This window comes from Lipotes vexillifer, unplaced genomic scaffold (genome assembly GCF_000442215.2).
Source record: "Lipotes vexillifer unplaced genomic scaffold, Lipotes_vexillifer_v1.1 scaffold327, whole genome shotgun sequence".
Taxonomy (NCBI): Eukaryota; Metazoa; Chordata; class Mammalia; order Artiodactyla; family Lipotidae; genus Lipotes; species Lipotes vexillifer.
Window position 1 is genome coordinate 1,954,526 of NW_006771143.1, and position 17,223 is coordinate 1,971,748.

General features: G+C 36.3%; 1 protein-coding gene across 4 annotated transcripts in view; it reads right to left on the reverse strand.

Annotated features, from left to right (window-relative positions):
• Positions 1–3,440: 3,440 nt before the first annotated feature.
• Positions 3,441–17,223, reverse strand: part of OXR1 (oxidation resistance 1) — a 361,766-nt gene continuing 347,983 nt past the window's right edge. For 2 of the 4 annotated variants that reach the window (XM_007446541.1, XM_007446540.1), the window contains 3 exons: positions 9,221–9,316; positions 7,723–7,796; positions 3,441–5,354 (listed from right to left, as the gene is read on the reverse strand). In XM_007446541.1, the coding sequence (XP_007446603.1) occupies positions 5,219–5,354; positions 7,723–7,796; positions 9,221–9,316 (306 nt within the window). In that variant the 3' untranslated portion in view covers positions 3,441–5,218. The remainder of the gene's footprint in view (positions 5,355–7,722; positions 7,797–9,220; positions 9,317–17,223) is intronic. The other 2 variants (XM_007446539.1, XM_007446538.1) reach the window with 1 other exon arrangement.

Consider the following 17,223-nt stretch of genomic DNA (forward strand, 5'->3'; position numbering starts at 1 on the left):
TATCACAAGCTCGGGGATCCTGCCTGGGGAGTGAGGGGCTCGAGACACATATTGGGCACCCCCAGACCTGGAGTCTGACACTGGGAAGATGAGCCCCTTTAGCTGGTTTGAAAACCAGTGCGCCTTACCAGAGGGCTGGCTGTAAGAAGCGAGACTGCTAGTGAAGAGTGCCCACGTGCTCGATTACTTCCAGGAACAAGCCAGAGGAAGCAGTAAATTAGACTCAGTAAAACAGGTGAATGGGTGAATGTATGGAGGGAGCAGGGCGATGGTCAGGAGAGGAGAAAGAAAGCAAATAGTTCTTTTTTAAACGCTCTAGTACATATATTTCGGTAAACAAATATACACAATTACTGTTGGGTACATAGCAAGGAATGAAATTTGCCGGCCAAATTTAGCTTTAGTAGAATACCGCCAAAAAATGTTTTCCAAAGTTATTCCACTTCACATTCCTTTTTAAAATAGCGCTTATTGGCTGTTTTAATACTTTTAGGAATTGCCAAAGTCTTCTGCCTTTTTTGTCTTTTGTTTTCTGTCGTAGTCATTTGTATATTGTGTATATGAGACCTTCATTAGATCTGTGTATCACAAAAACCTTCTACTCTGTTGGTTGCCTTTTCATTTTTAATGATGTCTTTTGATGAAAAGCTCTTAAAATTTTAATGTAGTATAATTTACCATTTTTTTCCTTTATAGTTAGTGCTTTTCTGTCCAATGTATGTGTATCCTAAAGTCATGATGATATTCTCCTATATTTTTCAACTGAAAGCATTATTTTTTTACCTTTAACATTTAGATCTACAATCTGTAATTAATTTTTGTATGTGGTATGAGATAGGTCAAGATTTTTTGTTCCATACAGACATCCAATTAATCCAGCATCATTTATTGAAAAGACCATTCTCTCCACTAAGCAGCAGCATCATCTTTTCAAAAAATCAGTCTGTTTCTAGACTCTTGACTTTAATCCATTCTTTTGTATATTCTTTGACCAATACCATTGTTTTAAACACCTTTTTAATAGATCCTGATTATCTAGTATTTAAGACCACAGCCTCATTCTTCACTGTTGCCTCAGCTGTTCTTTGCCTTTACATTTCCATATAAATTATAGACCAGCTTAATTTCCACAAATAAACCTGGCTGAGATTTTCCCTGCCAATACAGATTGATTTTAGAGAACTGACATCTTTCAATTTTGTCTTCATATCATGAGCATGGTATATCCTTCCTACTTATGTCTATCTTTTTGTTACATATCCGATTTTTTCAATGGTATTGCAAAATGACAGTATTTTAAGCTTCATTTTCTAACTATTGGTTTAGAAAGCATAAAAAGAAGGGTTTTTACTCTTTTTTTTTAATATTGAACTTGTCTTTAGTGACCTTGGTAAATCAACTGATTTCAATAGTTTGATCTTTTTGGAATTTTCTATGTCCACGATTGTGTCCTATACAAAGGACATTTAAAGGCTTTTCTTCCCAGTCCTTATGCCTTTTATCTTGCTTTATTGAACTGGTTGGAACTTCCAGGATAATGTTGAATAGAAGTGGTGAAAGCAGTTATTATCGCTACGTTTCCTACTTCTGGGAGGAAACTTTCAATAATTCACCATTAAAGATGATGCTTCCTGTACATTTTTCACGGATATTTTTTTATCAGATTGAGGAAGATCCCTTCTTTCCTAATTTGCTAAGTTTTTATCATAAACAGGCACTGAAGTTGATCAAATGCTTCTTTTGCTTCTGTAGAGATGATCATGGATTTTTCTTCTTTAAATGTGGAAAACAATACCAATTTAAAAATAACTACTGTTTGCTTTCCTGGAATAAACTCAATTTGGTTGTAATATATTATTCTTTCATACATTGCTAAATTTGATTTGTGAATATTTTATATAGGATTTTGTATCTATGCTCATACCATGCTGTTCGGTAATTTTTTTGGTAAGGATTGTAAAGTTTTGGTATCAAGGTGGTGCTAGCCTCAATAACATAAGTTTTCCCTTTTCTCAGTACCCTGGAAGAGTTCATGTAAGACTGATACTTTATTTTTCCTTAAATACTTAAAAGGATTACCCAGTGGAAGCATACAGACCTGAGTTTTTTGTGGGAAGGACTTTTTTTTTAATTAAGAGATTCAGTTTCTTTAATACAAAAATTTTATTCCTTCTTGGGTCATTTTTAATAAATTCTGTTTTCCAAAACATTTTTGTTTCATTTACATTGTCAAGTTTATTGATGCTAAGTTCTTCACAATACCTTATCTCTTTAAGGTTCAATGGTTCCAGTGATGTCTCCCTTTAAATTCTTAACAGTGATTTGTCTTTTTCTTAATCTTGCTGGAGGTTTACAATTTTATTATTCTCAGATTTTCTGTTCTGTATGCTTGTTTTAAATTTTATTGATTTCTGCTCACATCTTTATTTCGTTTTCCCTTCTATTTTCATTAGGTTAAATTTGTTACTGTTCTTCTAGCTGCTTGAGATGGAAGCTTACAGCCTTTCCTTCTGCCTGTCACTTAATATTACTATACCCCCAAAACCTATCTCAAGAATTCTCTTTTCACTCAGTCTATAATCTCCAAGGGCATCTCATCCACAGGTTATGGCTTCAACATCTACCTATATGTTGTTGATTTAAATTTTTTTTTATCTATCAGAACAGAATATTAATTCCCCCCTGCCCCCAATCTGTTCTCTAGTTTCTCATATTATACTATAAGATCCACAACTAACCTAACTTCCCTATCTGCTGCTTGTTTCTACTCTTTGTACATCACCCATCTCGATGAATAATATATTCCTAACAAAAAAACCTGAGAGCTATCCTTAACTCTTTCTGACATCCAATTAATAACCATATCTTGTTAATCCTAATTCCTAAATCTGTTTCAAATCCATGCCTCCTTTCTTATCACTATTGCTACTATTCTTGTTCAGACCTCAACATTTTCACTCTGGACTTTTCAACAGTCTTATTAGTCTCCTTGTCTCTAATTTGTTTCTCTACTAATCTACTTTTCACAGACATCTTTCTAAAGTGGAAATCTGATCATAACATTCTTGCACTCAAATTTTCTTAATCATTCCTATGAGATTAAAAAAATCTAAATTTTTTGACACTGCACAACAGAGCTCTTTATGAAATTAGTCTTACCTTGCTATGCACTCCCTACCAAGAAAACCAGGGACATAATTTAAAAATAACAAATGACTTACATTTCCTCATGTGCCAAGTACCCAAGTACATCCCCATTTTTTAAACTGTGCTGTTCCCTCTGTTTGAATGCATCCTTCCATCATTATTACTATTACCACCACCACACCACCACCATAGCTCCTAGAACCATTTTTCACATATAAAAGACAGTAGTACATTTAATCACTTCTTAAATATAAAAATAACTTGATTATTCAATAAATCCAAACTCAAATTTATATTTATGTATTTAATTTTATTTGGTATACACCACTATGACCTTATTGTAATTGAAATCCAATACAGGATTTTTTTTATGATTAGTCAACTCCACAAAGACAATAATACTGCTGTGGAAGACCAAAGGGGAAAAAAACTGATATATTTATTTACAGTTCCCTATATTGTAAACATTTAATCTATACACTGGTAGTAACTTTTAGTGAGAGCTTTACATAAACAAGGAAATGATGCCCTGTATTTCTATTCATACTTGGCAACAGCATATTAAATAGATTATCAGATTTTCTTTTTCATTAGCATTATGCTTTCTTTAGATAATTATCTAAACTTTCAAAAGATCTAAATATATCCAAGTACTATACAACTAAATCTACTTAAGCCAACATATTTGGCTTATAATTTCATTTTTAGAATAATTTAAAGTGCTATAAGCAACCTGGCAATCAACACTTTCTATAAGAACAAAACTACCTTTAAACATTAATTTACAAGATAATATACAATGTTTACCTGGAATAGCTGAAATTTCAGCACAAGGTCACTGTCACATGTATAACGGCAGGATTTTTTTGCATTACATGAAGCTTTGAAATTAACTGATGAATTATTGCCGCAATGGCTTATTATTGGTTTCCTACAAAAGAGGATAAGAACTACTGATATATTTTATCTTTTCTTTTTTTGAGGTCACTTGACAGTAAGTTTGCATATTCAACAAGTCTACTGAGTTACAATATTCTACTATAATCATTGCCCTTTTATAACAGCAAATGCTAATGGTGATTAGTAACATATACCACTCAAAAAAAAAAAAATCACACGGTTTTTTTTTTTTTTTTTTTTGAACAGGAACCTTATTTTGGGAGTTGGTGTGCAACAAGGCTAAAACAACAGAACTATAAAACAGTATACCTGACACAATATGTTGACGAAATATGCATCTGTTTCTTAGTTTTTGTAGTTATGATAATGCCCTGCTAAGCTACAAATATGTAAATAGTATATTTTCTTGCTTGATATATTAAATTCAGTAGAATCATCAAGTTCTCATTCTCCTTTGTCATTTTATAACTCTTTATCAGATAATTCAACGATGAAAGCATATGCCCAAACCTGCAGATCATGTGCACTGTGGTCTATTACAATCAGAATTCTCCTCAAATTTCATTTTTATTAAAATGAAATTGAGAATATAGGCAAAATTAATAAAGAGAATGTTGTACTGTGAATTAAAACTAGAACTCAGTGGTCTATGAAGTATGCATTGTTTTGGCATGTGTTTTTTCCTTTATAAGAATTACTAAGCTGAGCATGTCGAAAAGTCACCTGTGCCAACCTCACAGATACAGCAGTACCTAGTCTTCATTCCCTCAATATCCCAGGTTAGACTACTCTACTAAAACAATCAATATAGTTTAAAAAATAATAAACCAAAATATGTTCAACAAAAGAGCACCATCCTATTAGGAGACTGAGAAAACATGGATTATAGATGAGGTGGTCACTATGATCAAAATGCTACCAAAATTATGACAAAAGCTAAGCTGTTACACTTCAGGGACCCACGCCATGGTCTAACCCTAAAGACCTCTGGGACAGAAACACGATTTTAAAAATAAATTCCAAAATTATAGCTGTAAGAAATGGTGATATGAACTATTTTTAAAGTATGAGTTACATGTTACATTGTATTGCTTCTTGAACTTTCCAAACAATGCTTGTTTGTCCATGTCAGGTTTGGGCCATTATCCTGCTAAGAGAGAGAGCATTATATTCATTCAAAAGCCCAGATTTCAATGTCTTGGATAAAGAAGTCTTCCTTCTTAGAAAGTGTATGATTTCCAAATGTTTTACAAGAATGGCTTCTTCCATGGTAGAGATCTCCATCAAGCCACAGGGCAAATTCTCCCCTGTAATACATAGAAGAAAATAGTTCTAACAAAAAACTTTTAATACTTATGCCCTAAGTTGTAAAAGAATAATTGCAGACGTTGTAAAATATTAATTTAATGAGATATTTCAATATTCAACAACTCTAAAAATTTTTTTCAAAACCATTCCCTACTCCTTTCCACACAAAGTGGCACAAGGCAACTTTGTTTTGTTCATATCCCATTATAAAATTACTTAACATACAGATCAAGGAGTAAGATGAACCCTCTAACATTATAGAATTAGCTTTTGAGGCAGGTACTACTCTGTTATTCTTTGCCTGGTATTATGAATTTCTCTTTGCTGTTTGGTTTTAATATATTTAACATGAGTTTCTTAGTGACATGAAAACTCCCTATCATCTAAAATAAAATGTGTGGTTAATGTTAAGGGTTCAATCTCTTTTTCTTATTTATTTTTATTTTTTTTGCGGTATGTGGGCCTTTCACTGTCGTGGCCTCTCCTGTTGCGGAGCACAGGCTCCGGACGTGCAGGCTCAACGGCTATGGCTCACGGGCCCAGCCGCTCCGTGGCACGTGGGATCCTCCCGGACCAGGGCACGAAGCCGTGTCCCCTACATCGGCAGGCAGACTCTCAACCACTGCGCCACCAGGGAAGCCCAAGGATTCAATCTCTAACTCACAGCTGAGGAAACTTTAGACTTGAGTTGTTCAAGGTCCCACATGTGATTTATGTTGAAGCTGGAATTTGAATCAGGTCTATCTGACTCCAAAGTCTATATTCAGTCCATCACATGATTTTGATTTCTTTGGGGCTCCTGGTTGGAATTCTGGAATATCAAGTCCTTATAGCTCCCATCTTCTGAGACTGTACTCACCTTCAAAGACTGTAAACTTGTCTTAATTTGTTATCAACTGACCCAATGGTTAGTTTAGCTTGCTGGAATCATGTTGCATCATTAACACTAAGTTGCAGCAAATATCTAATGACACTGTGTACATTACTTTCAAAGACTGAAGGCACCCTTAATAGTTTGAAATTATAAGCCACTTGCTTGTGACGCTTTCCTGGAGAGCTAACTGAATCACATGTAAGACCACCACTGGAGTAGGGCCGAATGACTCTGCCTTCTCCCCAAACAAAAAAAGGTGTAATTGGAACATATAAACATTATAAGCTAATTCCAACAACTAAAAATAACATGGTTTTTAGTTACCTGGTTATGTCCTTCAGAGAAGGCTATCATAACCATGGTTAATTTTTAATCACTGAAATCATGTCTTCCAAATACCTATCTATAGAGAAGTTGAAAGAGAATGTGCTAGAATCACTCAGGATGATGAATATGCAGGCTAACAAGATTCTGTGACCTGAATGAATTATTATTATATATCCTCAAATGTGCGAAACAAATAACACTTCTATAAATTTAGGAATTATTTAGCATACATTATTCTGATCTTGAAGGATAGAGAGAAATAACAAATGAAGGAAGTCGTGTTTGCTAAGGGCTAGTTGAGAAGTCTAGGCTAGAAGGCAGTAGAGCAAGCTACCCCCAAATACCATGAAGACTAAATGAAGTTGGAATACCAGAACAAAAAAACAAAGTTTCTCACAATGCTTGCTATGTCAAAAGAATCAAATCAAACTGCTGATTACTCATACTGTTAAAAAAAAAAGAAAACAAGCCCTGAAAATTTGGCGGGGGGGGGGGGGGTCACTAACATTTTTAACAGGAAAACAGATTTCTATTGTCTAAAGTATCAATCCAAATAGTCTCCAGAGTAGAACATGAAAAACTTTAGACCTTTTTTATAAATTGAGAGAAAGAACATATCACCATGGTTTTTTGAAGATTTGAGAAGTTCTAAGGGATTAGTGTATTTCTCTTTCAACTATCAAGAAGTCACTAGACTTTAAAAGAAGGGTTTTAATCAAAAGGGTTAATCAAAGGGGAATCAACTAAACAGCATTTTGAGATGAGTAATATTCTACCAAGAGTTTCAACTACACTCAAGCACCTTCTTGCAAATATTATACTTTCTTAGTCATAATATATAAATTAATATTCCAATGTCAAAACTTTCCAAAGATAGCTGATTTTATAAATAACACAAATGAATTTTTTTTTTTTTGGTACGCGGGCCTCTCACTGTTGTGGCCTCTCCCGTCGCGGAGCACAAGCTCCGGACGCGCAGGCTCAGCGGCCATGGCTCATGGGCCCAGCCACTCTGCGGCATGTGGGATCCTCCCGGACTGAGGCAGGAACCCGTGTCCCCTGCATCGGCAGGCGGACTCTCAACCACTGCGCCACCAGGGAAGCCCCACAAATGAATTTTTAAAGTTTCTTTCAAAATCTCACAGTCAAATGTTCAAGAGACTTACCCTCCACCACCAAAAGCTAGTGAATCCATGTCTCCTTTGATAAAAAACATATTATCTCCTGTCCACTTAAAGACCTACAAAAATGAGAAAAGCTTTAAATATGTAGATGAAAATATCACTATCACTATCTATGTGAATTTCTCTTTTCTGACTACAAGAGTTCGATGGTCAATGAGAAAAGTTAAAGAAAGAAGAAAATTAGTTAAAAACTGAGTAGATGTCATTAACTTTTTTTTAGCATCAAATATAAATGAACATTAATTTGATAATGTTTTAACATTTTGATATAGGGCCAAGGTCTTTTCTTTGGGTATGAATTTGCCTATCATTATTCTCACAGAAGCCTACAGCACGTGTTTATGCTTTCCAGTTTCAATTTCTTTAAAGAGGAGTGAACATAAAAACACTTGAGACATTCAAGGGTAAAACTTCTAGATGTTAATATTAAATATTTTTAACCTTTCATGGAAGTTCTATCTAAACCTAATACAACATCAATTTCTAGCACCTCACCTTTATAAAAATTTTCCAAAGTATTCATTACAGTTTTCAATAAAATAAACTTTAGCACTCACTTTTTCATATACATATAACATTTGTTTAATTACATTATTAGTTACCAGGTAGAAACAGCATCATAAAAAAGGACTGGAAACAAGTATAACTGAAACTTCAAAAATCTGTAACCACTACAAGCTTCCAGGTAGCTGTAGGCCATCAGTTGATATGTTTTATGGAAGGAATGGAAAGCACTAGTTAATCTGGTGAGCCACTTAAACACAAATTTGTTAAGAGAGTTTGTTCCTATTATGTTATCAAATCCTATTTTGTTCATTATAGAAACTGTTCCTAAAGACAATTTTTAAAAACAACAACTGTGTTGACCCCTATTTTCAAGGTTATAATTTCATCTCTTAGGTACTGTCTGACATGCTGAACCTGACTGTACCAGAGACTCTGAGATTGCACTCAATGCTTTAAACAGTTACACATTCACTAAAATTCATGTATTAAATTTCAGATCTCATTGGCATTAGAATGTATCTAATTTTAGTCAAGTCACAATGAAGAAAACGAAATCAGGTAATCACTTTTGATTTAACCCCAAATAATTTATTTTTTAAATTTTCAAGACTGACATCATTAAACTTATTTAGTCATTAAAAGTTTCTAGAAATTTTACAATGATAATTAATAAACAAAACAGTAATAATGACATATACTCCTTACTGAGCCCATGATGTCTTTCTGGTACCACGCCAAGTGTTACACATATATGATTCTCATTTAATTTTTAAACAACCTTATTACATTTTATGATCCCCATTCTAACCACAGGAAAGTTGAAGCTCACAATGGTCAAAAAAGTGCTTGGTTATCAGTTAGTAAAAGGCAGAGATTGAGAGTCAAATGCAAGTATGCAGGACTCCAAAGTGAATGTTCTATTCAAGATGCCACCTCTTCACAAACTGAATATAACTGGAATAACTGTTCTTACCTCAAATTGTGGACAGAACGTAAAAACAAAGGTCTCTCCAGTACCATAAAAGCCATCACTTACTTTAAATGGCTCAGATGCCAATGCACCAAAAACCTAAGGATAAAAAAGGCATGTTCAATGACATGACTATTAATTTGTTTCGGTGAGCACTGTCCCATTATATATGTTTAAGTAAAATGCAAAAAGTTTAATCTAGCATAGTTTTGTCTACTTGTACTTAAAAAGTGAAACATGACCAGTTGTCACACAATTCGTATTATTGTCAGGTACAAAGCATATCAGTTTCTCAGTGGGGAAAAACCAGATTTTTCCTAGTTTTGAAATCTAAAAACATGTCTATTTTAACAAAAAGATAATCTAAAAAAGTGGTAGCCACATTTCAGCATGACAATGTACACACAGTGAGGACAACATGCTGTTGTGGTACTGCAGCACTTACGAAAGCAAAAACCCTTCAGTATGGGTAAACATTCTACTACTAAAAAGGTATGCCAGTTTCCTCTTCATTAGACAGTAAATTCCATGAGGACAGAACTTCAGTCTGAATTGTTTGGTCCTGTAATGCCTTGGCTTTACACAGTACACGACACACAGTAGATACTCTAAAAAAAGGATGAATAAATGAACAAGAGGACTGGACAAGTCATTTCAATGTTGTGGGTCTAAGGTTCCAGATCACGAAATGGCAAAGTAGAGTTTCATGATCTCTACAGTCACTATCTCTCCTGACATTCTACTTCCAGACTCAATTTTTAAAATAGACTTTTCTTATTGTAAGGTGTGTATGTACATATATATATGTAAATATATATATATATATATATAATATAATCATACAAATCAATTTGGAATCATCACAAAGTCCCATTCAACCTTCATGCAGACCTAGAAACAGGACATTACCAGCACCCCAGAAACTCTGTACCACCACCTCCACCTCCCAAAATGAAGCTACTAGGTCTGACAATAACAAAGACGTGTTTTGCTGTTTCAGGAATAATCAAACTGTCTCTTCCTTATCTGGGACTTTGCTCTTGGTCTCATCCTCACACAATTATCTTTATTTATTTATTTTATAAATTTAACTTATTTTTTAGCTATTTTTTTTAAAACATCTTCACTGGAGTATAATTGCCTTACAATGGTGTGTTAGTTTCTGCTGTATAACAAATTGAATCAGCTATACATATACATATATTCCCATATCTCCTCCCTCTTGCATCTCCCTCCCTCCCACCCTCCCTATCCCACCCCTCTAGGTGGTCACAAAGCACTGAGCTGATCTCCCTGTGCTATGTGGCTGCTTCCCACTAGCTATCTATTTTACATTTGGTAGTGTATATATGTTCATGCCACTCTCTCACTTCATCCCAGCCTACCCTTCCCCCTCCCCGTGTCCTCAAGTCCATTCTCCACATCTGCATCTTTATTCCTGTCCTGCCACTAGGTTCTTCAGAACCATTTTTTCTTCTTCTTTTTTTTTTTACATTCCGTATATATGTGTTAGCATACGGTATTTGTTTTTCTCTTTCTGACTTAGTTCACGCTGTATGAGTCTCTACGTCCCTCCACCTCACTACAAATAACTCAATTTTGTTTCTTTTTATGTCTGAGTAATATTCCATTGTATATATGTGCCACATCTTTATCCATTCATCAGTCAACGGACACTCAGGTTGCTTCCAAGTCCTGGCTATTGTAAATAGAGCTGCAATGAACATTGTGGCACATGTCTCTTTTTGAGTTACGGTTTTCTCAGGGTATATGCCCAGTAGTGGGATTGCTGGGTCGTATGGTACCTCTATTTTTAGTTTTTTTAAGGAACCTCCATACGGTTCTCCATAGTGGCTGTATCAATTTACATTCCCACCAACAGTGCAAGAGGGTTCCCTTTTCTCCAAACTCTCTACAGCAATTATTGTCTGTAGATTTTTGATGATGGCCATTCTGACTGGTGTGAGACAATACCTCACTGCAGTTTTGATTTGCATTTCTCTAATGATTAGTGATGTTGAGCATCCTTTCATGTGTTTGTTGGCAATCTGTATATCTTCTTTGGAGAAATGTCTGTTTAGGTCTTCTGCACATTTTTGGACTGGATTGTTTGTTTTTTTGATATTGAGCTACATGAGCTGCCTGTATACTTTGGAGACAAATCCTTTGTCAGTTGCATCGTTTGCAAATATTTTCTCCCATTCTGAGGGCTGTCTTTTTGTCTTGTTTATGGTTTCCTTTGCTGTGCAAAAGCTTTTAAGTTTCAATAGGTCCCATTTATTTGTGTTTTTATTTCCATTTCTCTAGGAGGTGGGTCAAAAAGGATCTTGCGGTGATTTATGTCATAGAGTGTTCTGCCTATGTTTTCCTCTAAGAGTTTGATAGTTTCTGGCCTTACATTTAGGTCTGTAATCCATTTTGAATTTACTTTTGTGTATGGTGTTAGGAAGTGTTCTAATTTCATTCTTTTACATGTAGCTGTCCAGTTTCCCCAGCACCACTTATTGAAGAGGCTCTCTTTTCTCCATTGTATATTCTTGCCTCCTTTATCAAAGATAAGGTGACCATGTGTGTGTGGGTTTATCGCTGGACTTCTATCCTGTTCCACTTATCTATATTTCTGTTCTTCTAACACTACCATACTGTCTTGATTACTGCAGCTTTGTAGTATCATCTGAGGTCAGGGAGTCTGATTCCTCCAGCTCCGTTTTTCTTTCTCAAGATTGCTTTGGGGGCTTCCCTGGTGGTGCAGTGGTTGAGAGTCTGCCTGCCGATGCAGGGGACACGGGTTCGTGCCCCAGTCCAGGAAGATCCTAAATGCCGTGGAGTGGCTAGGCCCATGAGCCATGGCCGCTGAGCCTGCGCGTCTGGAGCCTGTGCTCTGCAACGGGAGAGGCCACAACAGTGAGAGGCCCGCGTACTGCAAAAAAAAAAAAAAAAAAAAAAAATGCTTTTTATTAAGGGTGTTTTGTGTTTCCATACAAATTGTGAAACTTTTTGTTCTAGTTCTGTGAAAAATGCCATTGGTAGTTTGATAGGGATTGCAATAGATCTCTCGATTGTTTTGGGTAGTATAGTCATTTTCACAATGTTGATTCTTCCAATCCAAGAACATAGTATATCTCTCCACCTGTTTGTATCTTCTTTAATTTCTCTCATCAGTGTCTTACAGTGTTCTGCATACAGGTCTTTTGTCTCTCTAGGTAGGTTTATTCCTAGGTATTTTATTCTTTTTGTTGCAGTGGTAAATGGGAGTGTTTTCTTAATTTCTCTTTCAGATTTTTCATCATCAGTGTATAGGAATGCAAGAGATTTCTGTGCATTAATTTTGCATCCTGCTACTTTACCAAATTCATTGATTAGCTCTAGTAGTTTTCTGGAAGCATCTTCAGGATTTTCTATGTATAGTGTCGTGTCATGTCATCTGCAAACAGTGACAGCTTTACTTCTTCTCTTCCAATTTGGATTCCTTTTACTTTTTCTTCTCTGCTGTGGCTAAAACTTTCAAAACTATGCTGAATAACAGTGGTGAGAATCTTGTTCCTGATCTTAGTGGAAATGGTTTCAGTTTTTCACCACTGAGAACAATGTTGGCTGTAGGTTTGTCATATATGGCCTTTATTATGTTGAGGTAAGTTTGCTCTATGCCTACTTTCTGCAGGGTTTTTATCATAAATGGGTGTTGAATTCTGTCAGAAGCTTTTTCTGCATCTATTGAGATGATCATATGGTTTTTCTCCTTCAATGTATTAATATGGTTTATCACATTGATTGATTTGCATATACTGAAGAATCCTTGTATTCCTGGGATAAACCCCACTTGATCATGGTGTATGATCCTTTTAATGTGCTGTTGGATTCTGTTTCCCAGTATTCTGTTGAGGATTTTTGCATCGATGCTCATCAGTGATATTGGTCTGTAGTTTTCTTTTTTTGTGACATCTTCGGTTTTGGTATCAGGGTGATGGTGTCCTCATAGAATGAGTTTGGGAGTGTTCCTCCCTCTGCTATATTTTGGAAGAGTCTGAGAAGGACAGGTGTTAGCTCTTCTCTAAATGTTGATAGAATTTGCCTGTGAAGCCACCTGGTCCTGGGCTTTTGTTTGTTGGAAGATTTTTAATTACATTCTCAATTTTAGTGCTTGTGATTGGTCTGTTTATATTTTCTATTTCTTCCTGGTTCAGTCTCGGGAGGTTGTGCTTTTCTAAGAATATGTCCATTTCTTCCAGGTTGTCCATTTTATTGGCATAGAGTTGCTTGTAGTAATCTCTCATGATTCTCTGTATTTCTGCAGTGTCAGTTGTTACTTCTCCTTTTTCATTTCTGATTCTGTTGATTTGAGTCTTCTCCCTTTTTTTCTTGATGAGTCTCGCTAGTGGTTTATCAATTTTTTTTATCTTCTCAAAGAACCAGCTTTTAGTTTTATTGATCTTAGCTATTGTTTCCTTTATGTCTTTTTCACTTATTTCTGTTCTGATCTTTATGATTTATTTTCTTCTGCTAAATTGGGGGGGGTTGTTCTTCTTTCTCTAATTGCTTTAGCTGTAAGGTTAGGTTGTTTATTTGAGATGTTTCTTGTTTCTGAGGTAGGATTGTATTGCTATAACCTTCCCTCTTAGAACTGCTTTTGCTGCATCCCATAGGTTTTCGGTCGTCGTGTTTTCATTGTCATTTGTTTCTAGGTATTTTCTGATTTCCTCTTTGATTTCTTCAGTGATCTCTTGGTTATTTAAGAGTGTACTGTTCAGCCTCCATGTGTCTGTATTTCTCACAGATTTTTTTCCTGTAACTGACATCTAGTTTCATAGTGTTGTGGTCAGAAAAGATACTTGATACGATTTCAATTTTCTTAAATTTACCAAGGCTTGATTTGTGACCCAACATATGACCTCTTAGAGAATGTCCATAAGCACTTGAGAAGAAAGTATATTGTGCTGTTTTTGGATCAAATGTCCTATAAATATCAATTAAGTCCATCTTGCTTAATGTATCATTTAAAGCTTGTGTTTCCTTATTTATTTCCATTTTGGATGATCTGTCCACTGGTGAAAGTGGGGTGTTAAAGTCCCTTGCTATGACTGTGTTACTGTCGATCACCCATTTTATGGCTGTTAGCATTTGCCTTCTGTACTGAGGTGCTCCTATGTTGGGTGCATAAATATTTACAATTGTTATATCTTCTTCTTGGATTGATCCCTTGATCATTATGTAGTGTCCTTCTTTGTCTCTTGTCATAGTCTTTGTTTTAAAGTCTATTTCGTCTGATATGAGAATTGCTACTCCAGCTTTCTTTTGATTTCCATTTGCATGGAGTATCTTTTTCCATCCCCTCACTTTCAGTCTGTATGTGACCCTAGGTCTGAAGTGGGTCTCTTGTAGACAGCATATATACAGGTCTTGTTTTTGTATCCATTCAGCCAGTCTATGTCTTTTGGTTGGAGCATTTAATCCATTTACATTTAAGGTAGTTATCGATATGTATGTTCCTATTACCATTTCCTTAATTGTTTTGGGTCTGTTATTGTAGGTGTTTTCCTTCTCTTGTGTTTCCTGCCTAGAGAAGTTCCTTTAGCATTTGTTGTAAAGCTGGTTTGGTGGTGCTGAATTCTCTTAGCTTTTGCTTGTCTGTAAAGGTTTTAATTTCTCCATCGAATCTGAATGAGATCCTTGCTGGGTAGAGTAATCTTGGTTGTAGGTTTTTCCCTTTCATCACTTTAAATATGTCCTGCCACTCCCTTCTGGCTTGCAGACTTTCTGCTGAAAGATCAGCTGTTAACCTTATGGGGATTCCCTTGTATGTTATTTGTTGCTTTTCCCTTGCTGCTTTCAATATTTTTCTTTGTATTTAATTTTTGATAGTTTGATTAATATGTGTCTTGGCGTGTTTCTCCTTGGTTTTATCCTGTATGGGACTCTCTGTGCTTCCTGGACTTGACTATTTCCTTTCCTATATTAGAGAAGTTTTCAAGTATAATCTCTTTAAATATCTTCTCAGCTCCCTTTTTTTCCCTCTTCTTCTCTGGGACCCCTATAATTCAAAAGTTGGTGCATTTAATATTGTCTCAAAAGTCTCTGAGACTGTCCTCAATTCTTTTAATTCTTTTTTCTTTATTCTGCTCTGCGGTAGTTATTTCCTCTGTTTTATCTTCCAGGTCACTTCTCCGTTCTTCTGCCTCAGTTATTCTGCTATTGATTCCTTCTAGAGAATTTTTAATTCCACTTACTGTTTTGTTTATCATTGTTTGTTTGCTCTTTACTTCTTCTGGGTCCTTGTTAAACGTTTCTTGTATTTTCTCCATTCTATTTCCAAGATTTTGGATCATCTTTACTATCATTACTTGGAATTCCTTTTCAGGTAGACTGCCTATTTCCTCTTTATTTCTTTGGTCTGCTGGGGTTTTACCTTGCTGCTTCATCTGCTGTATATTTCTCTGTCTTCTCATTTTACGTAACTTACTGTGTTTGAGGTCTCCTTTTCGCAGCCTGTAGGTTCATAGTTCCCATTATTTTTGGTGTCTGCCCCCAGTGGGTGAGGTTAGTTCAGTGGGTTTTGCAGGCTTCCTGGTGAAGGGGACTAATGCCTGTGTTCTTGTGGATGAGGCTGCATCTTGTCTTTCTGGTGGGCAGGACCGTGTCTGGTGGTGTGTTTTGGGGTGTCTGTGAACTTGTTATTTTAGGCAGCCTCTCTGCTAATGGGTGGGGTTGTGCTCCTGTCTTGCTAGTTGTTTGGCATAGGGTGTCCAGCGCTGTAGCCTGGTGGTCATTGAGTGGAGCTGGGTCTTCGCGTTGAGATAGAGATCTCTGGGAGACCTTTCGCCATCTGATATTACGTGGGGCCAGGAGGTGTCTGGTGGACCAATGTCCTGAACTCAGCTCTCTAACCTCAGAGGCTCAGGCCTGACACTTGGCCAGAGCACCAAGACCCTGTTAGCCACACAGCTCAGAAGAAAAGGGAGGAGAAAAAGAGAAAGAAAGAAAGAGAGAGAGAGAGGGAGAGAGAGAGAAAGAAAGAAAGAATGAAAAAAAGAAAGAGAGGAAGAGAAAGAAAAATAAATTAAAATAAAGTTATTAAAATAAAAAATATATTATTAAAAATAAAAAAATAAAAGAGTAATTAAAAAAAAAGAAAGAAGAGAGCAACCAAACCAAAAAACAAATCCACCTATAATAACAAGTGTTAAAAACGATACTAAAAAAAAACAAAACAAAGCGAAAAAAAGACAGAACCCTAGGTCAAATGGTAAAATCAAAGCTATACAAAATAACACAAAGAAGCATATACATACACACTCACGAAAGGAGAAAAGAAAAAAATATATATATAAAAGAAGAAAAAAGGAAGAGAGCACCAAATCAATAAACAAATCTACCAATGATAATAAGGTCTAAATACTAAACTAAGGTAAACATAAAACCAGAAACAAATTAGATGCAGAAATCAAACCCCAAGTCTACAGTTGCTCCCAAAGTTCACCTCGTCAATTTTGGGACAATTCATTTCCTATACAGGTATTCCACAGATGCAGGGTATATCAATTTGATTGTGGAGATTTAATCCACTGCTCCTGAGGCTGCATGGAGAGATTTCCCTTTCTCTTCTTTGTGCGCACAGCTCCTGGGGTTCAGCTTTGGATATGGCTCCGCCTCTGTGTGTAGGTCGCCTGAAGGCATCTGTTCCCCACCCAGACAGGACGGGGTTAAAGTAGCACCTGATTAGGGGGCTCTGGCTCACTCAGGCCAGGGGGGAGTGTGGGGTATGGAATGTGGGGCAAGCCTGCGCCGGCAGAGGCCAGCATGACGCAACAGCCTGAGGTGTGCTGTGTGCTCTCCTGGGGAAGTTGTCCCTGGATCACGGGCCCCTGGTAGTGGGGGGCTGCACAGGCTCTCGGGAGGGGAGGTGTGGATAGTGACCTGTGCTTGCACACAAGCTTCTTGGTGGCTGCAGCAGCAGCCTTAGCATTTCATACCTGTCTCTGTGGTCCGCGCTGATAGCTGCATCTCGCGCC